The sequence below is a fragment of the Calonectris borealis genome, chromosome 6, assembly GCF_964195595.1.
Source record: "Calonectris borealis chromosome 6, bCalBor7.hap1.2, whole genome shotgun sequence".
In the NCBI taxonomy this organism is placed as follows: domain Eukaryota; kingdom Metazoa; phylum Chordata; class Aves; order Procellariiformes; family Procellariidae; genus Calonectris; species Calonectris borealis.
Window position 1 is genome coordinate 27,647,626 of NC_134317.1, and position 27,731 is coordinate 27,675,356.

The 27,731-nt window shown below is 35.2% G+C and overlaps 2 protein-coding genes across 2 annotated transcripts in view; one reads left to right on the top strand and one right to left on the bottom strand.

The window, feature by feature from the left end:
- Nucleotides 1-11,128, top strand: part of ITGA4 (integrin subunit alpha 4) — a 37,636-nt gene extending 26,508 nt beyond the window's left edge. Inside the window, exons 17-28 of the mRNA XM_075153373.1 lie at nucleotides 1,283-1,359; nucleotides 4,050-4,200; nucleotides 4,819-4,917; nucleotides 5,333-5,412; nucleotides 5,742-5,828; nucleotides 6,359-6,449; nucleotides 7,152-7,259; nucleotides 7,537-7,656; nucleotides 9,071-9,190; nucleotides 9,701-9,799; nucleotides 10,011-10,130; nucleotides 11,001-11,128. Of these exons, the coding sequence (XP_075009474.1) occupies nucleotides 1,283-1,359; nucleotides 4,050-4,200; nucleotides 4,819-4,917; nucleotides 5,333-5,412; nucleotides 5,742-5,828; nucleotides 6,359-6,449; nucleotides 7,152-7,259; nucleotides 7,537-7,656; nucleotides 9,071-9,190; nucleotides 9,701-9,799; nucleotides 10,011-10,130; nucleotides 11,001-11,093 (1,245 nt within the window). The 3' untranslated portion in view covers nucleotides 11,094-11,128. The remainder of the gene's footprint in view (nucleotides 1-1,282; nucleotides 1,360-4,049; nucleotides 4,201-4,818; nucleotides 4,918-5,332; nucleotides 5,413-5,741; nucleotides 5,829-6,358; nucleotides 6,450-7,151; nucleotides 7,260-7,536; nucleotides 7,657-9,070; nucleotides 9,191-9,700; nucleotides 9,800-10,010; nucleotides 10,131-11,000) is intronic.
- A 1,698-nt stretch (nucleotides 11,129-12,826) lies between these two features.
- The window catches only part of CERKL (CERK like autophagy regulator), a 60,393-nt gene continuing 45,488 nt past the window's right edge, over nucleotides 12,827-27,731 (bottom strand). Inside the window, exons 6-13 of the mRNA XM_075153376.1 lie at nucleotides 23,137-23,211; nucleotides 21,607-21,784; nucleotides 21,271-21,339; nucleotides 20,901-20,929; nucleotides 20,708-20,816; nucleotides 17,303-17,399; nucleotides 15,927-16,102; nucleotides 12,827-15,125 (exon numbers count right to left, since the gene is read on the bottom strand). Of these exons, the coding sequence (XP_075009477.1) occupies nucleotides 15,044-15,125; nucleotides 15,927-16,102; nucleotides 17,303-17,399; nucleotides 20,708-20,816; nucleotides 20,901-20,929; nucleotides 21,271-21,339; nucleotides 21,607-21,784; nucleotides 23,137-23,211 (815 nt within the window). The 3' untranslated portion in view covers nucleotides 12,827-15,043. The remainder of the gene's footprint in view (nucleotides 15,126-15,926; nucleotides 16,103-17,302; nucleotides 17,400-20,707; nucleotides 20,817-20,900; nucleotides 20,930-21,270; nucleotides 21,340-21,606; nucleotides 21,785-23,136; nucleotides 23,212-27,731) is intronic.

The window sequence follows — 27,731 nt, forward strand, 5'->3', positions numbered from 1 at the left end:
ATGAGTTCTCTTTTTTCAAATGCATTAATATTCACGTTTTAATCTCCAGTTAAAAAAAGCTTCACACATCCGTAGCGTGTGAAGGACTGCATTTTCCAGACAGGCACCTAGTCCCTTGATCTTAATGAATAAACCAGCATGCTAAAAAATGCCTAATTTTTTTGCTAAAAAAAAAAAATCTTTGCAGAACTGGTATACAATTTGTATTATGATTTAAAAAAAAAAAAAAGAGGTATGAGCAGAGAACTTGCAAGAATATATAGTATTATATACCTGTATATATTATATACAGGTATGAAATTCATTCTTTGAAATATTCATTCTTTTTCAGCTACACAGGATGAGTCACTTTCCAGTATAGAATTGTTCTTTAAAATTAATTCTGCGTTAAATACACAATATCGTGTTGGTATTAATCTTGAAGTGTTTCAACAATATTGCTGAAGTATTAGTTCTGTGAAGGTATTGCAGGTTTTCAAACATAAAGTCGGGGGTGGGGGGGAAAGAGTGTATTCTGTATCCTTAAGTGAGTATGAAATTAACTTTTTTCCCCAAAAAAAACTTATTAAGAGTTAATAGACTTTTACTCTGACTTAAGCAAAAGTTCAGGATGCTCTGAATTTTTAACTACCAAATGGTCATATTACGACTTTTCACAAACAGTAAGTTTCATGTAATTCGGGTACATTGACTGTCAGAACTCCGAGATATTTAAAAGCTCCTTTTAAATGGCATGCTTTTCCTTTTCATCTTCATTCAAAATTTCGTTTTAGAAACCACAGAGTTAGAGAGAAACAGGGTGTTGTTGAATATAGTGACATAAATGTGCTCTATAGCGTACTGATAACCAAGGCACGGACACATGCAACTCACGGTGTCTCTAGTTTCATCAAACCTTACTAACAGTATGGTAAGTAAAGTTTGTGTAATGAAACTCTCTTGTGAAAGTTAATGTGCTGTATCATAGGAGAGACTGCAGAGACCTCAGTTCTGGATCCTCTAAAACACTCTGCCCTTTTTATGTACTACTTCTAAAAAATCAGCTGAACCCACTGATTTAACTGTGAGTCTGGAAAGCCTCTCTGTTGTTATTCTGGGTGCGCAGAATGTGTTTGGAAAATGGCAAATCATAGCCTGATTGAATTGCTTTTAGGGGCAAGAGCTATTAGCCAATTCCAGATACTTGGTAACAAGGTGATAGGTTTTTTTGTTTGGAAATACTTTTACTCACTATAATATGCATAATATCCTAAAATGCTTTTTTTTAATTTGTCTTTTATAGTTTGTTTTCGCAAGATTTTGCTCCCAAGAAAATTGTTCTGCTGACTTGAGAGTTTCTGGAAAAGTTGCTTTTCCAAAGTAAGTATAATGTGGCTTTCATTTTTTTGAAAGAGGTTCAGGAAGATTTTATCTAAATTATTCCTTAATCTTTTGCATGTAAAGAACATTAATTTGCAAAAGTAGACTATGGACTCCCTGAGAAAATATGAGGAGTAAAGTTGTGTTTAGTTGAAGAATATTTTTAAATCGTAAATCTTTCCAGGAAATGTACAGAAATGTATATAATTGAAGAACTGTTCTTGCATAATTAGAAGACTTTACAGCTCGTAAAATATATCTTCACAAAAAAGTAAACTTGTATTCTACACTTCATATATAACTGGGCTAAGATGCAGTGCATAATGCATACTCAATATGTAGACATCATAACTGCTGTTAAATTGACAAGCTATCAATTATTTCTGCTGCTCTTATGAAGACACTGTACAAAGAAGATACTTCAGTTTTGTACTAAGACATTGTTATATTTATTATTTCAATTATAAAATAATTAAGTGGCTCTTTTTCCTCATTTACTTAAGAATATTACATCTTCAGTTTTATACTGCTGATTGAGACACCAGATGGTTGACTATTATGTGAGGTTTAGACTTCTTTTCCCTACATGAATTAGCTTGCATTTTCCAAAACTAATCTTGTTTTGTGATTTTTCATTTGCATCCCTAATTTTTTTGGTACACCCTTTAGTGTGTTTCAGTTTTTCCCATTCCTTCCAATTAGGTATCATGTTTAAATCCTGTTATTATGCAAGATGATTAATGCACTTTCAAACTATTTAAATACAGTTATTATTGTCTTGCAGAATCTGTATAACACCAAGCGATTCTTTGTGAGATACACTTCTATTTAGCATCATCTTTGGAAAGTTTTAAGCCATGTACCATCGTTTCTATTCAGAATGGATTTTAATCATTTGATTTTAAGTTATGTTTTATTATCACAACCTTTTTCTTTATTGAATATTATACTTCAAAGCAAGAAATATGGGTTGTTGCTGTGCAAAAAGAGAAATTGTACCTGTTGTGAATCTCAGCTAGTTGGGTATTTTGTGTGTGTGACCTGGATTTTCTTGTGTAATTTATCACTTTTAAAGTTGATTCTACTTTAATCGAGATACTAGGTTGAACAACCAAAAGATGATGACAATGACATAATGCTGATTAATCGCACCTGTGTGATCCTGAGCACAAGCTTTTTCATCTTCATAGATTTCAGAGTAAGATTAGTATCTTTCTGCCTGCTTTAACGCGTGGCCTGTAGCATGAGTCTTAAGCCCTTTCATTTTCTTAGGCTTGAAGGTTATTTTATTTGAACGATCATAAACTTTTCAGAAAGAAAGATTGTGCAGCATTTCCATTCGTGACATTAGCAACGCAGTTTTGTAAGTACTGCAAAGCTCTAAGAAAGGAAAACAGATTACAACATATCTGCTTGGCATTAAGTACCAGTAGCAGATTTTCAGTGTAAATAAATAGGCTAAATATCTTGATAAAGTGTGAAGTATCACCTTAAATTACATTGTCTCCCTAGAATCTCGATTAAAAACTAGTTAGCTGTGAAGTGTTAATTTATTTTGTCTAGACAGAATGCATTCATTATCCTTGAACAGCAAAGCAAACACTTTTAGTCTTAAAAGAATGAAATCAAATAGGGGTGTCAACGTAATGCTTTACTTACTGAGTTATGAGTCTTCATGTATACACTATCATGTTTTGTTTAAATTGCTTAGATTTTGGCCTGCTCTGTAAATTTCTGGTCCGCATAATGCATTTTTTAATGAAGAATGAAATATGATTACCAGGGAAAAGCTCTAGTTTAGCGTTGTTGTAGTCCCAGATGTGCACCTGGTGCTTTTGTGTACTTGTGTGTTAAGCTGGGAGGCATCTTTGTGACAGCATCTTGTTAATGAGCTTGGCTTTAATGCATATAAGAGCACTGAACAGTAAGATATAACTAGTAAAACAACTCTAAAATTTAACTAAACTTAGTCAAGCTACTGAAATGTTAGCATTGTGTTTTTCATTAATTCGCTTTTGTCTTGGAACCTATCTGCTTATGCAGTGCTTTTACCTTCTGTTGCCTTTCGAAGTGCCAGCTTCTTTCCCAAAGGTGTTCAGTGACTAATGCTTTGGTTTCAAGCCAGAATATCTGATAAATGTCTATTTCTAGGCAGCCTTTCTACAAGTCTTAATTAAACTTTAATGTCAAGCTGAAGTTTACTTTTAGCCCCCCCATAGGGTGTCTGTATTTGTAACGTGATTATAGAACATTACATAGATCATAAGATAGGCATGTTCACTTGCCTTCTTTGTGACCTGTTTCATATTAACTCAATCCTATACTTTTGAGTACAAAGAGTGAATTTTGAAATAATGTCTGAAAATACTGTTGCAGTGGCACATTGCTATTCTTGCCCATAAGGGAAAGGACCTGTCTTGTAAAAGCCAGAAGCACGACTGGTCTGATAACAATTTTCTTGCTCTCGCATTAGTAACCTCAGGCCTTAAAAAGTACAGCACTGGAGTTGACCATCACATAACCGATGTTGTACCTTCGCTTACAGGACTGGGTAAAACCTTTCCTAATGATCTCCAGCTGAGCTTTGTCAGAACCAAATAAAGTTAATTAAAAGAGCAGTGGCAGAAAATTTTTGCGTACAAGCTGTATATAGAATTACTTTTCACTTGCATTATGATAACTTTTTATAGGCCTCATGATAAGAAAACATATCTCGCTGTTGGAAGTATGAAGACTTTATTGTTGAACGTTTCTCTGCTTAATGTCGGAGATGACGCATATGAAACTGTCCTCCACATTCAAATCCCTAAAGGTCTTTATTTCATCCGAGTTTTAGAATTGGTAAGAACAAAAAAATTTGTTAAACCATAATCCTTTGATATTTTTCTTCTTCAGCCAGAATTTTTCAAATTATGTTAATGGCTTGTTGAGTTTCTTTCAATATTGACAACCTACACACACCCCAAAAATAAAAAAAATTAGTTTCTAAATGTATTTCAGGATGTTACTGTTACTTTTTGTCTGATGATCACGTTTTCAGTGATCACAAAGATCTCATTGAATCTGCTCTTTTTCACAGATACATAGTCTTATGAAGAAGTCACAAATCTAATTGTTCTCTCTTTCTGCCTTTTTAAAATAACTGCTGTCTGTGTAGAATCCCCCTGCCACCTTTCAGAGGTTGGCTTTAAACTTGAGTGGATCTGGGTCTGATGCATATGCCTTTGCTTCACTGTGAGCAAACAGAAGATGAAGTAACAGGCTACAGTAATCAGTATAAGGATACGTTAACGTAGTCATGAATAATATTAATGTTCTGTATATTTGCATCAGTGAAATAACAAACACCTAATTCAGGGAAATATAAACCACCCAATTTCAGTGTGTGCATGTAATTTGAAATGTCTGGAAAAAAAAGCAGTTTTATTTTAATCATTAATAATTTGTCCTTTATTTTAGGAAGAAAAACAGATACATTGTGACATATTAGATAAAGAAATTCATGCAGTGAAACTTGAGTGCAGCGTTGGTTATTTATATGTAGATCAAAAGTCAAAGGTAAGTTATGTATGAAGTTCCTAGCTTTAAAAACACCCTAAATATGTTACAAGGATTTTCACGGGGGGGAAAAACCCTTGTTTTTCGGAATCTCTCCTTCATTCCCAACTAACGTCTTTTGTCATGTTGGTCTGAATCTCTCTGCTACTTTTAAAACTGGTTGCTTAAACACTCTCTGGAATAATTTATCAATGGACAACATTGTTTGTATTATGCATCAACTGATTGGCTTCCTAGACAAGTGAGCTGACTAAGGCTATGAACAAATGTGTTGGGTCAATAGAAAGGGAGTAGGATAAACAAATAGCAAGTATTTTCTTAGTTCTGAGTTTTCTTAGAGCAGGTAATTGTGAAAGAGTTTAATAAAATATTTTTATTTGATTTGATATAAAGAAAATTTTTTTTTGTTCTACAGCTGGATTTTAGTTTCCTCTTGGATGCAAGCTCGTTTACCAGAGCAGAAGATGACCTCAACATCATCATTAATGCTACCTGGTAAAGTCTGATAAAAATTGCTCCATGAAAAATATTACTAGCTTTGGAAACAGAATAGGGAACAATGGAAAGACTTAGCAAAGCACAATTGCAAGAAAGCACATCGGTTGCAAATCTGTAAAGGGAAATTACAAAAAAAACAGGTAATAGGTATTAAATAACAAGCCTGTATGAAATGTTCTTTTTTTTTACTGCCTGACATGCTGTTACCAACAAAATATTTTTGTTTTAATAATCCGAAAGGTCTGTTTAATCTTTGTTTATAGAAATAATATATAGTGTATGATGATGCATTCGATACTCATTTTTCTCTCATTGCATTTTTATAGTAAAAATGAAGATGGGAACATGTTGCTGGATAACACGCTAACTTTAGTTGTACCTCTAAAATACGAGATTGAGTTAAACACTCATGGGTAAGTCAGCTATTGCTATACCTGCACATCCATAGAACTGTTGTCTTGTAACTATTCTAAATTCCCAAAGCTTTTAAGCAGAAGCGTGATGTAGCTGAAAAATCCTGGGAATGAGATGGCACAGCTATCCTGGGGTCTGACCCATACACTTGTAAGATTTTGTTGTGAGACGAGACCGATGATATCTATGGTGCTTCGAACTTGTCTCTTAACAGACTTAATTTTTTTTTAAGAACTGGAATATTTTTTCATAGAAAGAGATCCTCAGATTCCTTGCTTAACATGGACCATATTCTGGGTTTGTTGTGGGGCATTCATGGAGCATAGTTTTGGGTGAGGACTTATGGCTTTTTCTGATTCATCTGGCTTTTTAAGAGGAACGAGTACAAAGGTAAGAGGACTTCTACTCAGTGTTCCCAGATTTACTTAAACGCAAACTCAGGTATTTTCTTAGGAGATAGCATGGAGCAGAAATTTATGCTAATGATATATGGCAATTCTATTAATTAACAACTTCTAAACTATTGTAGATTTGTATCACCAGCTTCATTTGTTTATGGAACAAATGAGAAAGATTCACCAGTTACGTGTATGAAGGAGAATATCAACTTCACTTTTCATGTAAGAGTTTTTCTTTGTAAACCCTATTATCCTTGTTTTGAAGGTTAATGCTTAGATTTCCAGTGTATCTAATGATAGTCTGCACAGCCAATAAGGGAACTTTGAGTACAAGGGCGTGGTGAGCAACTTCTGTGCATTCGTGATGGGAAGTGGCTGTTAATCCCTCTTTGAACACTCTTTTTGGCCCGGACAATCTTCCACTGAATGGTCAGAGAAAAAATACTTCGCACAAGCAGGATTGAAAGTGGTAGAGCAGTTCTGACTTGCCACTTCTTCCATTAAGAAACACTTTAAAAGGAATTATCTTACAGTAAACAAAAGGAACTAAGAGCTCCTTATAAGAGAATCTATAGGCATCAGATTTGTCTCCAATGGATTAAAAGCAGGAGTTAGACATTAATCTCTCCTAGTTCCTTTTGCATGTTCTCCCGGAAGGCAGTCTGTATGACCTCAGGGTAGTCATCACAGATTAGCACTACTTACTCATTGGGTTCAGAGAAGTGAAGGGTTCAGTAAGCCTACAGAATTAATTAAGCAAAATGTTACACCTCCTAGCAGAATCCACGTTCACGACAGCGTAACAATGCAGGTGCTACCCCATTCTGTGAAGTTTTATGTATTTATACTTTATATGTATTTTTTTGTTACTTGAATAGCTACCATGAATTAAAGCTTTAAAGGTATCACGTTCTTCCCCACAAGGTTATCAGTGCAGGACCAAGCGTGGCTCCAAATACAAACTTAGAGATAACGATACCTAATGCTTTTCCACCCAATGACTTCAAATTATTCAACACATTGGATATCAAGGTAAGCACAGGTTACTTAAAATAATTTTATTAGCTATATGAATTCTATGAAGAAGAGAAGCAGAGCATAGCAGAACTAGGTACTAAGTATGTGTTCAATTTGTTAGCTATGGTGAAGCAGACTGAACAAGAATAGAATGATCTTCAGCCCCATGTGTTTCAGAATTCTGAAAGTAAAATTTACATTCCTTTTGAGCTTCTTGCCTTTCAGAAATCTGTATTCTGATTATTAGCTGATGTTTAAATTCTAACAGTGATGATGTTATTTTTATTTCCAGACAACAGTTGGACAGTGCTCTTATAATAAATACCCCAGAAACTGTAGTGCAGCAGAAAAAAATGAAAACATATTAAAGGATGTTGTCACTTTCTTTTCAAAGCCTGCTAAGAGACAAATGGTAAGGTCTGTCTTTTGGCATCAGTGGGAAATAAGTGACTGTACGAATGAGCCTTAAGACAATGGTATATCTTCTATATTGAGGTCACCAGAGTGGTCTTCCAAGGATTTGTGGTGGGATCTGTGATAAGTTCAGCGTAGTCAAAAGTGACTTTAGTGAAAGAGGTGAGAACTGAGATGAGAAAGTTGATTAATGACAGGTCACTGCAGTCAGTGTGGATGACAGTCATCTACGAAGAACCGCCGAAGGGTTATGTGACTGGATGAGTGGGCAAACAGAATGGCAGATGAAATTCAGTAATAAATCGAAAATGATGCATGTGGGAAAAACAGTCTTAATTTTAATTACGTGAAGTATGCATATCAAATATTTATTGCCTTTTCCATATCAAAAAAGTGGCATCAAATGTAACTAATTGGAGCCAGGTTAAAAAAAAAAAACCAACAAAAGTAGTACTCATGGTGGAACTTCTTACTGCAGGGTGTTATGAATGCTAAAAATAAGTGAATTCCAAGGGAGACTATACAAGTTAATGGGACTGAAAGTCATTAAGAATTACAAAATATATGGAAATAATTTTTGGCTCGGGAAGTTCTTATTAAAAATATTTCTGAGGCTGGGAGAATATCGTACATGCCTGGCCTGTTCAAGCTCGTCCCTCTGTACCTGCTCATGGACCCTGCTGGAGATCAGATACTTGACTATGTAGTCCAAACCAGAATTGCTGTTCTAGTGTTACATTTCTGAGGGTTTGTTCTCACAGAAATCTCTGTGTCCTGCAACTTCTGTTTGATAAAGTACAATTTGGTTTAATACTTTCATCTTAAAAGAAGCTGGACATTTTTAAATATGTTAATTTGGGACTTTAAGTAAGCACATTAGAAGGAACATCAACCAATGATTGAGAGACAGCCTGCACTAGAATATCAAATCACAACTTAGGCATTGCAGTCTTGGACAAAGAATATAATCATGTGCACGCTTGGTTTTTTGTCTTCTCCAAAGCTGAGTGAAATGGTGCTAGTGTACAAGTCAGTGTACAAGTGTAAGGATCAATCAATTATACTGGATATCATATAGTCATTGTCATTTATCATTCTTGACAAAAGCTAATTTGAAATAACAGTGTAAAAAAAACCCATATAACTAAATTATAATTGTTATTTTTCAGTCTAAAAAATTTGAATTTTTGAGAAAAATGACCTATTGTCTTCTATAACAATTAGGTTGGTCCCTTGTACTGTTCCTTTAGCACCTATGGATTGACAGTGATGGATAACTAAACCTAGAGTTACACCCTGACTTTTCAAGAACAAACATGGATCTTTTTGTTTTACTCAGTTCCCGAGTGTCTTTAATACTAAGATGATAAAGTTGATAAACATAAGTTTTAATCTTCCCCTCCCTTCTACAGTACTGCATGAAAAATGACAGCCTTTGCTTACAAATATATTGCAAGCTTGGAAACATGGAAAGTGGAAAAGAAGCAACCGTTCAGTTGCATCTGGAGGCTACTCCTTCACTTTTAGAAATGGTAACACATGAATTTTTCATGCTTGAGGGGAATATTTCAAGGTGTATTTGCAGTATTCTCTGCATATAAATTCTAGGTATTAATATATCTTTGCAAACAGTCCGATTAAATCCACATCTTTTAGGTGTTACCTATTTTACGTTTTCCATGCTAAGTCTCAAGGTGATATGAAAAACGAAAACCACTGAAAAATAGGTATTTTAGATTATCACTTTATTTTATAGTATGTATTGCTTTGCCTGTTCTGGCTGGGTTGGGTAGGACTGAGATTTAATTTCAACTCATAATTGTACTTTTCTAAGAAAAGCAGCGTGGATGTGGACTTAAGTAAAATCCAACTGGGCTTTATTCCAGCTTCTGGTACTAATTTGTTTTGTGATCAGAAAAAGGCACCATTGTGTGTTTGTGTGAGATTCTGTTTCTGTGAGCAGCTGTGTTACCATTTTTGCTGGATAGGAATTAATGTGTTGAAGTTATTTTTTAAAAGACAGGATTTTTTTTTTTAATCAGGATGATGCATCAGCATTGAAGTTTGAAGTAAGAGCAACAGCCTCCCCAGAAAAAAATGCAAAAGTTATTGAACTACACAAGGACAAGCAAGTTGCATATGTAAGAATTCTGTTAATGAATTTGTGATAAACTTGTTAAAGTAGAAAAACCAACAGCAATTAAAATTGTGGAATTCTATACGGATCTATACACAGGCAAAGAATATAGTGTTAATTACTTAAGAATGTAATTAATTCCTATTTTGTTTTAGTATCTTTTAGCGGAAAAAAAAAATACTCAGTTAGCACTAAACTTATCTTCTGCTTTCCAGGTCTATTTGGAAGGAGTGCACCACCAGAAGCCAAAATACCGTGTTACTGTGCTAATTATTGGAATAGGCTTAATAGTTGGTGTTACCTTGTTTTTGCTTCTTTCATTTATATTATGGAAGGTAGGTTTTCAGTATTTCTCAGTTGTTCTCAAGTCAGAAATTCACACTGTTGGAGGATCTTTGGATCTGTTAATCCAGGTTAAAGGATAAATAACACTTCATTATGACCTGCCCTTTCTAAAGAAACATAATTCCTCCTGTAACTTGTGTTTTTTCAAAATACTTCTCCATTTTCCTTCATTTTACCTTCTGCATATTCTACATCTTCTGTTATTCAACACCACAAACCCCTTCCCATAAGGGAGGGGGTTTTATAAGACATCTCATTTATATAATTTAAGGATATCAAATGGATCACTTTTGTGGGATGGTGCTCCACATTTAATGTCACTTGACACATGACGACTAATAGTCTACAACATAGTTTCATGCCAGAATAAAATGTTTAAGATTTTAAACTGCAACATAAATGCTAAAAAAAGTCCTGTGCATAAGTAAAGAAGAAAACTATGAAGGAAGCAGCTTCTCTGACAAGCGATTAAGAGATTGTTAACTTCTTTACCTACATGCAAACTTTCTCCGTCCATCATTTTTCCCAGGGAAGTGTAGAAATGAAACAAATTTAACAGGAAAGTTTTATTACCGTTTCACATTTTAAAAAATAGTGGATTCTGCGGACTGTTACAGTTCACAAGCCCACATGTCCTTACTCCTTGCAGGGAGAGTATTAGCCTCCCAAAAAGTAAAAGAAAAAGCAAACCCACTTTTTTGATTGATGAGTAACACTTGATTACTTGGTATGACAAAGCAATGGCAAATACCATCGTTCATAAACACCATATATATGCATTTTATTTGACTTCATCTTTTATGGTTTACATCTGATAACAAAGGTTTGCTGACAACAGATTCCAAAATTATGTATTTCAGATTGGCTTTTTCAAAAGGCAATACAAGCCAGTCCCTCAAGACAAGAACAGAAGAGACAGCTGGAGTTTTACAAGTGGGAACAAAGATGACTAAGATGACAAATAAACATTTGATTTTAAATTGAAGAATTTAAGATTCACGTTAATTCACAGGAGAAACGTCAGGGACAAGAAAACTGGTCTTGAGCTCACTCGCTCTTACAAAATACACTTTATTTCCTTCAACTGTATGGAGGACTACACCTGAGAGTACTGTTGTTTTTCTAATATGAAAATGATAAAACAGTTTGTTTTGAAGTCTCACAATAATATTTGAAATGCCATATATATATATCTGGTTTCAAACAGACAGAAAAACACTAAAGATAAAGAGAAGAATTACTTACCACAAAGAAGAATTTCTAGAAAATAATGTTTGGCCAATCCTGGAAAATAAGATCTCAAAAACATTAGTGTGAGTTACTCTATGCATTTTCAAGTTTCAGTAATCTTTTGATTAGACGTTCAAGAAGAAATCCTCCCTCATTTTGATTTGGCAGTTTTACAAGGGTAAATTAGCTTAAACCAATAGAAGGACCGTAAGTAGAGCACACAGATGTAGAAAACAGCTATCAGAAGCTCTCTTGGGCTTCTGAAGGTAACCTCGTAAGCTTTGGCTTCACAGGGACAGCCACAACACTGCAGAGACTTAGACACCCAGGCAAGCCAGAACCAGGAAGGTCAAAGATGGATTCAGAGCAGGGAACTCTGTGGGATAGCCTGGAGATGCAGCACAGAGTCCTCTCTCAGCTGTAGAAAGAGCAATGTATTGGAGATCATAATTTGTAGCCATCTTTAACATGGTGCCTGCAAGCATTACAGAATTAGTTGTTTCATTCTTTCGTCAGATATTGCTGCCATGATGTTTTGGACTTCAGTTAAATATTTCTATGTGGGGTTTTTTAAAGCAAGTATTTATTTTTATTTATTTGAAGATTTTTCTATAGTACTTAGCATAGTAGTATTTAGTACTGGCATTCTTCCAGAACCTAAAAAAAAAAAAGACTTCCCATGATGACTAAACAGGGAAACATACCCAAAAGACTCCAAATGCCAAGCTTACGGGGCCAAATTTTATCTTTAGATGTGCCACACTTTACCTGAAATTACTTAATAAGGAAGTCATTTGGAGAGCTAGCTTGGGTTCCTGTGAAGTTTTCAGATAAATACCATCCATACAGGCATCCCCAGAAGCCACTCAGCAGAAGGGCAAATGACTGAGTAGAAGCATAGTTCAAACCACTGCTCTGCTACTACAGGAAGTTTCTTCAGCTAGATAAGTTTGCACTGCCACCTAGCTTTGGTGAAATAGTACAATCTGGGGAAAAAAACCTGTTACTTTGCTCCCCAGTACAACCGGAGAACGTACAGCTTCTTCAAGAGCTGGATTTATTGCAGCAGCAGTCTGCAGTATGGCCTTTCTTGCCACGCTCTTGATGTCTTTCTGAACTGCAAGGAGAAATGAATGTAGTATGAATGTAGAATTAGCCTGAGACTCAAAAGCGATGCAGAGTGCCTTCAGCAAGCACTTTTGCTAATAGAGTGTTTGGTGCCATAAAAGCCACATTGTCCACAGATTCTAAAGGTATTGGGGACCATTTTGTAATTTCCTTTTACTGCATTTGATGCCAAAGATGTGGATCACTCTAAAGTAAATTTTCTCTCAAATATTCTGCAGTATAAGGACAAACGAATGTGTAGATTTTTTTTAAAAAATCAAAATAAAATATGCGAAGAATGAAATATTTTCTTGCAAGTCTATAAAAATATACACAAAATGCTTATCTTCCAAATGGCTTTAGTGATTTTTTGCACTTTAACCAAAATATCTTTGAACAGAAATTAGTTTGGTATTACAGCATATTGTGAAAAATATACCTCAAATACTAGAAGAAGCATTAACATTCTTTTTAGTACAAACAATGCAAAAAGTGAAACTAAAGCATTTTATTTGTCTTTGAAATGGTTTACATAAGTCAGTAAAGGTGATAATGTTGCTTTGGAAATTGTATACTTCCTATTCAGATTTTAATATTAACATGTAAATGCTGGTGCCTGTTCTTAGGATATGAAGCAAAATTCAATTAGCCTTTATAAACCTGGTTGACAAAAAAATGAATATAAATATACAATGTCCTGGTGGTGGCAAGGTTATAAAGTATCACGCAATTTCATTTTATTAGAAAGAACCCAAACAAGTTAAGCACGTGAATGCTGTTAATTTTCAGTTATGTAATAAAACCAGTTAAATCTGCTAAATGTAGCTGGAATCTACTTCTTAGACAACTTTAGGACGTTTAGTTTGAATTGTCTTAACATGTTAAAAATATTTAATGTTATATAGTATCAATTATAGAAGTTTAACTGGAGAGTATCACTGCGACTCGGACAACGGGTGGAAACTGAAATGAGAGGTTCCAACCGGACATGAGGAAAAACATTTTCCTCGGGAGGACAGCCAGGCATCGGAACAGGGTGCAGAGAGGTTGTGTCGTCTCCATCCTTGGAGGTTTTGACGCCGGACTGGATGAAGCCCTGAGCAACCAGATCTGATCTCATAGCTGGACCTGCTCTGCGCAGGAGGTTGGGCTAGAGCCCTGGCGGGGCCCCATCCAGCCCAAAGGATGCTGTGACTCTGATCCGACTCTGTAGCCACTATCTCCAGTGCAAAGAGCAGAACTAGCTATAAGCTTCCTATCATAATTGCCTTCAAAGCAGGCGTTTGATTGTCCCTGGGTGTGGCCAGGTTTGCCCGTAGAAACTGCATGAGATTTCCAACAAGTATCAGCTTGTTCTTAGGAGACAAGTAATCATCTGCAGTACTTCAGGTGCAGTACTTTTGTCTTGCGTACTTATCACAGGTAAGAAGTTTTCACAAGTAGTATTTAAAATCAGATAAAACGCAGTAGCTGTAGATCCCATGTAAAGGCTTAGGGCCTTGATTTAACAAAATCGTAAGTGACTGGATTTCACGTTATACTGAACTGCTCACTGAAGAAAGAACTTAAAGTAACTCATTCTAGCCACAAGACAATGCAGCTTTCGTACCATTGTTTGTCAGCCGCCTTCGGAAAGATTCATAGACAAGTGAACAGGAAAACATTCATTATCCCCGTGGTCCTGCAGACAGACAAACTTATCAGTCTCTTACTTTTCATCATTCCCAGAAAGAATATAGTCTTAATTTGCTGTCATCTCAAATAATTGTATTAAATATTTAATAAGTTACAAAAAACCCAAACACACATAAAAATTATGTTTATGCCCTATAGGGAAGTTATAAAAATTTAAGTCAACTCTTAAGTTATTTATCATAACTTTATTCTCAGCAACAACAAAAAATATGCTGAATATCATTTCAGTTCTAGGACAAATAAAATATTTTAAAATACTTATTTTGTACAAAGATTAGTCTTTAAAATACATTTCAACAAAGAAAAGCTGTATAAATCAACAGCATATTCTTTTGTATTACTGTTTGACTAGAAACGATTTGAAAGCAAATGCATTAAGGCAACATAAATGATGCCTAGAATTGAAAGAACTTGATTAAAAAAAAAAAATAAATCTATATTTTGCCACCATCCTTCAGCATGAGGTGGTACCATACCTCCACCCACCAGCTCTATTTGAACTGAGTTACCTGACAACACGGGTAGCAGCAGCAGACTGAAAAGTATCTCACACTGTATTTATTGCAAAAGCTAGAATAATTTTAAAGGAAAAAAAAATATTTTCTTCTGTTCTGACAGACACTTCTGTAAGAGACCAATATAATCAGTTTTCATTTTTTTCTTGTTAGGCCTAACAGTTTCTTTGCAGTTAAATATAACCTGATAAAAATATATAACTTGATAAAAATTTAAAACCAGAAATACTACAAACATCCCAGTTAAGCTTCTGCTACAACAACTGGTTTCAATGAGTGAAAGACTGGGACCTTGGAAAGCTGTGTACAGAGATGAGAAAAGGATTCTTTAATACAGAACTTGCAGTGCGTCCCTTCTATATGCAATTGCATGTTGCGTGGGAACTCTCCAGGTCATCAGTGTTCACTCCGTAGAGATTAATAAGTTGAGGATGCACCCTGTGAAGTGAGGAAGTCAAACTTTATCAATTTCATTAACTCGTGCAATGGGTGTGCCACTTTGGGGGGTTGGGGGTGGGGAGAACAAACATGTATGAACTACTATATGGAATAAAATCAGGTGAATTACATTTTGACAATTCCTATAAGATCATCTTTAGAAGTATGTATTATATATCCTATAACATGATCTGCCTTTTACTTTACATGCCAGACTGTTGCTCTGTGCCTTCAACTAATCCTGTGCACATTGCAGAAGAATGAGCCCCAGCCCATTTAATTCCACTGATAATCCTCCTGTTTCCCTATATATTCATAGTCTCTTTCTTTGATCCTGGATACGGAGACTATTCTCAAGCAGCACTAAGTTTCTGACAATTCAACAACTACTTGGTTTTATTAAGGTTACACACACTGCTTTCCAAGCAGGAATCCTTATCCCGAAAGGAGCTCCTCCCAGGAGTCAGAGACCTTTATATACTTCCGTTCTCCTCTAAGTAACAGAAAGGTAAAGTAACAGGCAGAAAGAAGAGAAGTGGAGCTGGGAGCTGACGAAGCACCAGAAAGGAAAGGCCAAGTCGGTCATAACAAACCTTTCCAAAGATGGGCACAAGGCAACAGGGCAGAGGCCCAAACAATGGCAAAGGGGCCAGACTGAGCAGCGCACAAAAGCAGGCAAACGTACTGTTCTTACAGTATTTACAAAACCCAGTTTTGGTGTCATCTGTGTTATGTACATTTAAGGTTGCAGTACTAATCTGTTACAGATATACAGTCCATAAACATAATACTTAGCCTTACCGAACATGAACTTCTGATGCTTCTTTCATTAAGTCTCCATCTATATTCCAAGGGTAATTTTCTTCTGCAGAAGCAGCATTCAAATACGTATTTTCTTTGGCTTCAAGCCCACTTTTAAGTCTTGGTTGTACTTTTACTTCTTGAACTGTGTAGGTCTCAACAAAGGGAAAATTGAACTAAACCAAACACAGATATATATTAAATGAAGATGAAAGATGTAGGTGGTAGCTTAGCAACAAACTGGATTACTTGAAATTAAAAAGCTTGCTTTTTCTTTTTTGTCTAAAGTAAATGGGAACACTTAACTCTAGCTTTGACCACATGAGGCATTATATATTCCAGCTAGCATTTATAGATTAACACGCTATTTTTATCCTAAATAGTGCCTCAAAGAAGATGGTAGTGTTCCGTTTGCATTCCCGTATCGGACTTGCTCAGTTTACAGGTGAGGGTATATTTTGCACATGCCAAAATGGGACATGCTTTCAGAATATGTGAAAGTCCAAGCAGATTTCTTCCTGTGCTCTGTTCATCATTACCAGTAATCCTGTCCTAAAAGGCTAGTTAGAATTCTAGAATTCCAGTAAATGGCCACCTTTTTAAAGGAGAGTCCACACCTCCTCATGTAATTTCTAACTGCAAAGACAGAGAGAAAAGCAAAGCCTTCCTCCAAAAGCATAACTGGAAAGCAGAAACCGTTTCCTAAAGGCAGCTGTTACACGGAACTGTCATCCACCTCTCCCCCAAACTCTCTGACTATTGAACGGTTATCTAATTCACACCTAAACCTTCTTGTAAAAGAAACATTTCAATGAGTACCAGTGCGCTTAGGCTATGCATCAGGTATTTAGGACAATAAGGCACTGTGTTTGCATGCTTCATTTTTCTCTTCAAAGACAGAGTAATGACCCAAATTTTGAAATACAGTTCTGCAAACATTCATAACTGGATGGAATGCATACCTGCTAAAAATCAATGTTCATAATCCACTGCTACCAGCATAGCATGCAGTGACCTGCTGAAATTATGGACTTTTTACCTATTTCTTACAAAGAGTTGCATGATGCCCCCCCAGTCTGTGTTCTTGATCTCTGCAGTACACAAAATTTAAACACAGCATGCATTTCCTTTATTGTGGTGAAAGGGCTTTACACCCATAAAACTGTGGTACAACACAAATACAATTTAAACCACAACAGATGGACTGAAATAGGCTAATCGGTATTAGTCTAGTGATTTAAAAAAAAAAAAAATCAGATAAAAAGGGGGCTAATGTATTCTGACAGGAAGCTAAGTCTCCTTATAAGGATGCTAACATTAACTCTTACAGCATGTCTACCTTCACGATTAACTGTTCTTTTTATAATCAACAGTACCTGATTTTTTACGCTGGCATATCTTTTCAGGTGTTTTATGAAATCTGTTCGAGAAGTATTTTGTACAACAATAAGAGCCATGCTTCCATTATTCAACCTGAAAAGCAGACCAACTTAGTTCACAAAAGTAAATACATTAATATGGAAGTTTAACAGGCCCTTCAAAAGTCTAGATTTAAAAAAAAAAGCTAGTAAGAGTAAATTAATAGTATTGTCTCAATGTTTTTTTAAATCTTTTTGCCAAAAAAAAACCCCACCCCAACCTCTATAGATCAATATAAACTAGGCAATTGAGGTTACTTAGCATCTATGTATTTGTAACATACACCGTAATAATAAAATTGTATTCCCTTATCGATATCTAGAATTTATTGAACTTAGTACATATAATTTCAAAAAAACTGCTTTTCTATTTAACAGATGATTTTTAAACATCAGGGATCACAAATTTATCTTTACACTTTTCTCTCCAGCAAAGCATAATGATGACCACAAACGTTGTGAGGCAGAGCTTTACCAAGAAACCATTCCCATGATGCACAGCCCCATCTTATAACTCAGCGCAGATGGGTTCCTTCACCTTCTCCTTTAACACTCATGCTGCCCTAACATAGATCCTGATCTTCAACTATGTCGCTATTCGAACTCTCTTAGCACTTCCCAGTACAGTTCTACTTACACATTTCACAAAGCACATAAAAGTTAAAAACTGAAGGGAATTTTGTAAAAGATAAAAGAGTCATATACTAGAGATCAATCAAGAAGAGACCCTACAGTGCAGATACTCAATGGTCCTATGTATCTAGTCGCCATTGATATTTTAGCACCTTTGAGAATTTGGGTCAGACAATGAGTATCAATTCACAGATTCCTTAATGCCACTGTACCTTGTCGCAGAAGCTAACAACCTGAATCTCAATGCAATGATGCCAAAGTCCCATTGAAGTTATAGAGACAAATCAATATTCAACACGAGTATCTGATGAACATGATAATGACTGCTGAGACTGTATTTTATATATAGATGATGTATTTCATGTCTTCTGAATATATATGCATACATAAATATATTGATTTATTCAGCATGTATGCTTGGAAAATATGTTAAGAATGTTTAAAATATTACTTCCAGCCTACCACCACAGATCTCTCCCCACTCATAGTTCTCCTGCTACTGAACAACTGCATCAGTTCTCAGACTACAATACAGCACAATCTAGGAAGATAATTTTTACATAACCCTTAAACAAGTCACCTGGCGTAGCACTACTTTGCTGATTTAGAAAACAGTGATGGTAAATTGAAAAAGTTGCCTCCTTATCATATTTGCTGCAATAAAAGGGCACAGCAGGCTACTGGGCAATGCATTCGGCATTATGGCCTTTTATCCTCAGAGATGATTAAGAATTCTCATTAATTCTCTTGAAAGTCCAATCTGCAGTGAAGCACAACACCTATGATGTGAGAAACAAATGTCCCACATGGCTCAAATAGCGCAGACAGTTAAACGTATCTTGACATGTTTCTGCAAATTTAGACTAGTATAACTAGAGTTCCAGGCAGCAGTCAAAGTTTTCATTCCACTTCAAATGTCTTCATATGGCAAAATTTTCTTGGGAAAAATAGGACAGAGTGAAGAAATCTTGCTGAGTTTAGCTGACGCTTCCAAAATGGATCTTGAGTCTCTAACAATTAGTGCAACATTTATGTTTTCCGTATTGAAAAGCCTTACAGTCAAGATGCTATTCACTATGAGAAACGAAGCACCTGGCTGAAGAGTTTGCTCTTCCTACCCTACTAGCTGACTGCACTCCTAAGATTATTTTTAGGAAGAGAGGGAAAAAAAGGATGTCTTTATATGAAAGGATAGGGCGATCCACTGAGCAACTACACTGTGGGAGAAACAGGTTCATTCAAACCTGCAATAATTGCATGGAGTTGTCATAAAATTCCTTGTCACTGAGAAACAGGTGCCAGAACAGATGGAAAGAGAAAGCAAAGCTAAAAAAGACTAATTTCTTCAATTCTTGTCAGAATTTTTCTACTGACTGGTATATAACACACTAAATGCTGAACAGAGTACGTTCCTAAGAGGGGACAGCATCAGGGCACTATCTTGAGGTACAGGGGCTTAGCAGGACCCCTGTAGCAAAGCAAACTTCTCAGTAAGAGTTTCATCAAAAACATTTGTTTTTACATTGTTTCCAAGTCATCAAATTCTACCAGATCAGCCAATAATTTTGAAGAAAAATACCTGATCAATTCTAAGGCACATCTATTTTCACCTAATGATAATCAAATGAAGCAAAACAGACTCACTCCATAAACTTTCCTGGGTGGTGGTGGTTTTTTTTTTTAATAGATACACACACACATATATATACATATATATATATATATATATATGAGTTTCTGCATGCTTTTTTGAGGGAGTGTGTTGTATTTCATGTACAACTACGAAGTTTGTACTTGCTATTCTGCTTAATCATCAACTGGATATATCAAGTACAAATATTTATCACCTGATAACTGTTTTGATCACCACACAAAGCATGCTCTCGACAATGAGTTAAAGGCAAAATGAGTCAATGTCAACAACCAGATTACATACTCATTTGTTTCCTAAAACCCTACATGTAAAAGCTGCATTTCCCAAGTTCAGGGGAAAAAAAGGAAGAAGAAAAAAAAAAGGGGGGGGGAAGGGAAAAAAAGAAAAAAACAGAGAAAAAAGAGAGAAGAGAGAAGAGAGAAGAGAGAAGAGAGAAGAGAGAAGAGAGAAGAGAGAAGAGAGAAGAGAGAAGAGAGAAGAGAGAAGAGAGAAGAGAGAAGAGAGAAGAGAGAAGAGAGAAGAGAGAAGAGAGAAGAGAGAAGGACAGAAAGACAGAAAGACAGAAAGACAGAAAGACAGAAAGACAGAAAGACAGAAAGACAGAAAGACAGAAAGACAGAAAGACAGAAAAAAAAGAAGACGACAAGTGTGAATTTCAGTTCTTCATAACAGGACAAAGATTCATACTTCATTTTTGCTGGTTGTAAAGCAGAAGATGAGGGGCACCTTTATATTTGAAAAAATAAAATAAAATCCGAGAATGAAGGTTCTACATATAGCCAAATCCTATGACAGATGATTGCTCAATGACTACTACTTAAGTCAGACTTGCCAACTAATTTAATCACAGCAATTATCCACTCATTATTCTAGTTAGACTGCTTGACCTTATTTGCCTGATCCAAAAACTGATTACAGTTCCTGGGATTATCGAGTCTGCTGCAGTCCATGCTCCCTCCCCCATTCCATAGGGTCTAGACTACCTAAGCACAGACTCATATTCTCGGAAAAGCCAAGGTCTTAAGGTAAGATGCCAGAATTTATAGACATGACTAAGTCTCTAAACCCCTACTGACCTCGTATTAGGTGCCAAGCCTCTTGGTGCCATTGAACACAGACAAGGGATTGCCATAATGCTCACATTCAGGAAGTGACCCTGAATTTTGTGCCATTGATCCTTGCTACCTAAATATAACAGAGTAATTCTATATTACTCCACTTTAACCAGCCACAGTTTGCTTTTAAATAATCATAAAAGCAAAAACTCACCCTTTTTTTTAATTTTCTCTTTCTTCTTTCTAAAAGGGTGGAAACATGTAGGTAAAATAACTTAAAATCATTTTAGCACATTTAAACGACATCTACTTTAGGAAAAAGGTAAGATCTCAGTGGAAGAAAGGACTAACAGAACTGAACAAACCAGTAATACTGAGTGGAAGACTGCTTTGTAAGAAATTCTCTATACTCTATAGGGAACGTTTTACAAAGTGTACAAGTTTGCAGTTGTCAAAATATTTTTTTTTTAAAGATTTTTTTACCTGATGATCAAATTTGAACAAAATTAAGAATTCGTACAATTTTATCTTCAAAAGACACATATTTTTGGAGCTTTGGAATTGTTTGACTCAGTTTTACCTACCTGTCATTCCCATGAGAGTCTTCCTGTGGAATTTGTAGAGGTAGAAATGATAATTCACATTCCTCTGGCCTAAAAAAGTATTGATATTTACTATCATGTAAACCAATATTCTGACTGCTAGACAGACTTTTATCCAAGTCAAGATGATTTTAAGGAGATGCTGAATACAGAATTTAACTTGTAAGAGGGATATACATCACATCTGAGTTAAATCTGTCTGCAGTTAAGAAGTCAAGATAGCTAAACTACTGTTGTCTATATTTTTACCACATTAATTATTGCATTTTCCTCAAGAAAATGATAAATACTAGAAAAATATAACAGCTCACGGCATACTTGAGATCTGCCAGTGTTTTGATAAAAGCAAAATCCTTCCGCTGATTGGAGGGCATCCAACGGTGTTTTTCAGCCAAAGCTAGAGTCCTTGCACCAAAACCAAACATAGCTGAGAACCCAAACCGCAAAAGCTTGCTTGGAGTACTGAAAGTACAGACATCTACTGGTTGAATATGTCCTAAAATTTCAAAGATAAAGATCAGAAATTACAAATAACTTCTGTATTTCAAACAGAATACAACTTACCATTTCTTTTTCACCTCATTTAGCTGCAGGAAAAAACTCCAGACTCCTCTCTTTAGGAAGTCAAGTTTTACTAATGGAAACCAGAATCAATCTAGATATAATTAAGACACTATAAAAGTAGCCATTTCAGAGAACAACATTCAGATGCTTCAAAATTTTAAAAAAGTTATGGTGAAAATTAAGCTACTTCATCAGGTTGCAAAGGGTCCGACTCATAATTCTGTTAAAATTTTCAAGAATTAGGATCAAAGAAAATGTAATATTGCTACACAAATATTTGCAAGCATTTCAACAAATATTTGTAATGACTGAACATTGTACTGGAGGAGATATGGGAGCTCTTAAATATAGGTTTTAAATGTATTTATGTTTACAGTTATAGAATTTAGATGTCTAATCCTGTTCAAGATAGCGTATATAATTTTTTTCTGTAACAGAACTTGGGTGGTTTCCATTAGATTGAGTGTCTCTGATTAAAAAAGACAGTTTTAGATTTTGCCTGTAAAGGCTTGTGTATTACTGTCTAAGAAATAGAGCAAAGACTCTTCCACTGCTGACTGCAAGGTCTAGAAAATAGATACTAAAGATGGACCTTCCCCATTATTTTTTATTTTTGCACTAGCAACCTAGTTTTTCCTTTTAGCAAAGTTATATTTTCACATTCAAAACCTATTTATTGTGCATACCCAATGGCAAGTGATACAGTTTTTTCTACTAATAAAGCTTTCTTATGGAAACTGTTAGTATTTAAAAGAAATGCACATGGAGATAAAAAGAGGAATGATACTTTCTCAGAAATATGACAATACTTTCCTGAAAAGTCCAATCCTAACCACTTCCTCAAGCTGAAAGTATTGTATATTTTCCTATTGTCTTCAGCAGGTACATTAAATTAAAATAATCAAGTGATTATGCAACCAATCATTGCATAACAACACACACAGAGTAACACTATTCACACAATAAAGTCTGGTAAAGGTTACTTTTTGCGTTAAAACAACATCAGTAATAGGGCATGAATGCCAAAATCGGACATTATTCCATGGCAGAATTTACTTACCACAAGATGAGGTCCACAACCTTTGCTACTAAACTATACTCAAAGAATCATAACCTTTCCAGTACACTATAAATCAGGATAGAATAATTTGGGTTTAGAAGTCTTACAATATAGTTTACAGTGATATAGCATAATAGTATGCATTTATTAAACCACTGGTTATGGCAAACTTCTAAATGCTGTTTCATTATTTAAAATCTCATAATGTATGTAAAAATATTTACCCATTACAATGTGCAACGTTGCAGTCACTGCATGCTTAATACCATAGAGAGTGTGGGCCAAAATATTAGTAGTACCTGTAAAAGCAAACACAAACTATCGTAAAAATAAGAGAGATAAAGAATAGCAAGAAAAAATACATACAACATTTTTTGAATGAAGAAACTGAGACATTTACTGCATTTTCAAAAAAAGAAAGCCTCCCCACAAATTACTTAGGCTTGGTAACAGCAGAAATGCTGACTAGTACAAATTAAAACCCTTAAAACTTCCACAGGTCTATAAAATCCTCTCTGCAAATTCATTCATAAGTGCCATAAAAAATAATGGGGCGGGGGGGGGAGGGGGAAGCTTTGCAAAAATTGCCTTTTTTTTTTTAAACCATCTCCCTAAAAATCACTTCTTCTATACCTAAATGCTGTACTGAGGAACTGTACTAGAAGGCAGATTATTTAATAAGATATATTTGGAGAATATTTTTAAGTTGGAAAAATAATATAATACCCAGCCAGTGTAAAACTGTACGTTTCCCAGACAAAATTCTACTAGATCTAGTCTAAGATAGCTGCTGTGCCTCTTGCAGGCTACAGTTTGGATTCTTAGAAGCAATAGCAAATAAAATTAATTACTGCACATCAGCTTTACATATGAGAACACATTAATGACTGAAAAACAGAGAACATAGAATTTGACGCATGCCTGGAATTGTTGACTTGCATTCAGTGCATTAAAATCAACCCATCTAACCTGTCTTTGTCATTGCGTGGACATTGGCAGACCTGTTGTACTACTAGTCACTGGATAGAAGAGATTAATTTAATTTGAAACAAGGGAATGAGTAGTAAATCGGCTGGTAAGTAGAAAAAAAAAACCTCAAGAACTAGCAATGTGAGCATGGAGTTGGAACAGAGAGTGGAAAACCAGCTATCAGTTTGTAAAAGAAAGAAGCATGGTTCTGGAGACCTATGTTTGGTGGTGATTGATATGTCAAGTCACTTTACCTGTGTAAGAAACATGGATATACACGTAAATTTTGTCCTTCTGCTTTATTGTATAGGACATTGTGTATTTATGTATTGGCTGACTTTTAAACAGCAATTTATTTTAAAAATCCTGAACAAGGAATGGTTGCGTCTTTCCTAAATGGGTATAGTTTTAACAGAATTTCAAGTTGATTTTGCTCATTGATCACATCTTCTTAGCCAAGCAGCAGGGACATAGGATTCACTTCCACAAAAATAAAAAACCAGGGCCTGCCACCAAGCAGGCAGAATATTGAGCTTCTTCATATCACTGATTAAGGGATGAATAATTCAGTAACAGATTAATTAAAATAACAAAAATTACAAAAGAACGATTTAGAACTTAACATTCCATAAAGGAATGAGTTAGATTTTCAAATCATTTTCTTGTTGCTTGAATTATTTAATATGTTGTAGCAGCAATAGACAATTCTGGATGCAAAATTTGCCTTAAGTTTTATGGAAGCATTTAAACTTGTCTTTCAATAGCGAGGGAGAGTAGAGAGGAAAGGGAAAGACCATCACATTTCAAACAAGAGGCACTCAATATTTAAATAAACACTTTAAAAGCATCATGTACCAGACTGAAAAATTATGTTCATCCCAAAACTCTGCAACCTTTGATGTCACATTAGTGGTAGAAGAAAAATACTAAATTCAGAAAGACTGATGTACATAGTTACAAAGCTCTAAAGGTGTCTTGTCATTCTTATTCAGGAGTATATGCTTCGATTTTTTGCAATAATTTCTCTGAATAAGAATTTGTAAAATAACTGGGAATTGTATCTCGGTATCTCACAGAGCATCTGTTAGGTCCTTAGAGCACCTTAGTCTCTGAAAGTAATTCAGAATACTCAGAACCTCATGGAAAGCCTTCATAATGTCAGAGAGAGGAGTTTCAAGTAAGGCTTTCAGGGTTCCTACTATGTGAAGGAAATAAGTGAGGTACATCTATTAAGATAACAGAGACAAAACATTCTTTGAAGTTTACATCTCCAGTGGTACATAGAAGTAATCAGGTTATGTACAGTTTTATTCTTTGAACAATTTTTTAAAAATATAATTTCATTGACATATTTGTCAGAATTTTATAGGTGACTATACTATCAATTTCTTTCTCCTTTTTCTAAAAAAAGTAATGTTTAAATAGACCTGGCAAATTGGGATTATGAAGTACTTTGAAAGAAGAATAAACTGACAACTTCAAAAGCTAAATGGAAATCTTTGCTTTTTTCACCCAAATGAAAGTCTCTGTAGATACACTAACAGGAAGTCCAGTTTATTAAGAACATTACAATTTTAATAATTTATATCCAATAACATATCCAACAACTTAACTAATTGTAATTTGAACTTTCCTTACTGTACAATACACATAAAAAAGAAAAGGCAAAAAGGTAGCTCTAGATACCATTTACTAGGCAAAATAGTGAGTTTTTCAATTCAGTGAACATAAAACACAATTCTATAAGGAAAATTCAGGGACAAAAAAATTAGGTTTGACCTAAAAAGCAATTCTTCATAGAATAATACAAGTATATGCCCAACGCTATTTCATGTTTGAATGACTTATGACATTTAACCTCTAGATTCAACTAATTCTGCTTAGCCAGTGAAGCTAGCTAAAGTAGCAGCTCAAAAATACTCAAATATTTCCTTCAATCAAATTTTTCCAACTCTTATCAACTTTTGGGAACCTCTCCAAAACAAAGGAAATCACACACACAAAGAGCAGATCGTTACAAGTCATGCAAATCGTGTTTATTTCCTGTAAAGTGACAACAGGGAAGTTGTTATTCTGAAAAAATATTTTTCTTTGTCACTGAAGATTAAGCTAATAAAAGAGCACAAGGTGGAACATACTTCTGAAGATTAGGCTTGGTATGTCTTAAAACTGGGGTTCCTCATTTAAGTAAGAGTAATTTATCAATACAGATGGCAGCAAGATAACACATGACCACAGCTGAAGTCAATACCAATCTTCGTACTGACTTTAGTGAGAGTTAAATCTCATTCTTTCTGAACAGGATAGGCATAAGTAATTGCATCCCTCTCTTAAATCTGTGGAGCTCACTAACATTTGCAGAAGTAAACATCCTTTCATGACTCCTAGGAAAATAAAACAAGTTCTGCCTGTGTTCAAAAACATTAAGTAATGCATTCACCCTTCCACAAGTTGAAGATCTAGAACATGTGCAGTTTTGCAGTAGCAAGTACCATCACCTTCTCTAAAAAACTCTGAATACATGCCTAACAGCATTTTTGTCCCAGTAATGACTGAATAATGTGTCTCATTACCTAGGTCCTTTACAAGCAGGATGCCACACACACACACAAAAGCTTATCAATAGAACCAAAACAATGAAAGTTATCATACAATAAATATTAAAATATAAGCTTTGCTGATTTCAGTGGTGACTCAATAATAGTGGTTTTAATGCCATTATTCATCCTCCCAAGTCATCTAAACCTTTATCTCCCCTATGTAAGCTCGGAATATTATTTACCAGTAACAAGATTGTTCCCCTGAACACTATCATATTACTTCAGAGACTAATAACCTTCTTTGATGCTCATCTATGACCTTGCACCCCTCACAGATTACTAACAGTCACATTTTTAGATCTCACTCCAACTACTCAATTTACTGTAAAAAGGTTTCATCCATACAACTCCAGCATCTCTGTCACCAACATTTTTTAAACAGAAACAAAGAAGATTTTATTAGTCAAAAAATATAATTCGGTTCAAAATATTAACCCATTTTCCTGACATTACAAACAACTTCCTACCATCTCCTTCCTAGGAAATGTGCAAAAGCATTACAGTAAGGACAAAGTATCTGCAGGTCATGTAAAGCATGACTGATGAAGGTACCAAACAGAAATTGTAGAGAAAAAAAATTGTCCTTGGAAGTGCAAGCACTTCTGCAGTACAATTAACTTAATTAACCAGACAACATGAATATTCATAAGGCTGTTAATGTCTCCCCCATCCAAACAGATAAATGTGATGTAATGACTTCCTAGTCAAGCATAGCTAAAATTCTGATGAAAACTGCACCAACATTTTGGTTCTTTGCCTGAAATATCACAGAAATTAACAGTCCCTCAGTAATATTTTATTTTCTGAATTAATTGAAAATCATGAATTTATTTAAATGAACCATTTAGGACCAAAAGGTTCCCAGTCATCAGATATAGATTGTCTCTTGTTCAGTAACAACTGGATAGCTTTTTTAACGTCCTTCCAGTTCCCCCTCCCCTTTCTCCCATTCCCTCTCCGTACAGTTTCTTAGCAGTAGTTCCCATAGCAACAAACACTCTTGCTAATGGCCAGCAGTACAACTGCAGGCTTCCCCACATCTCATCCATTTGATTTGGACCAAAATAAGGCAGCTCAGTAGAGTATTTTAGTAAAAACACACTCCCCTTTGGACCTGTCTCTTCAGGAGGCAAACTGTTTCAAGAGCAGCTTCTTCCCGTCAAGTTGGCTGAAACTTCAAAATGCTATCGTAACTATTTATAATAGAGGTTAAAACCAGATTTTAAGCCACTCAAATAATGCTATCCCAT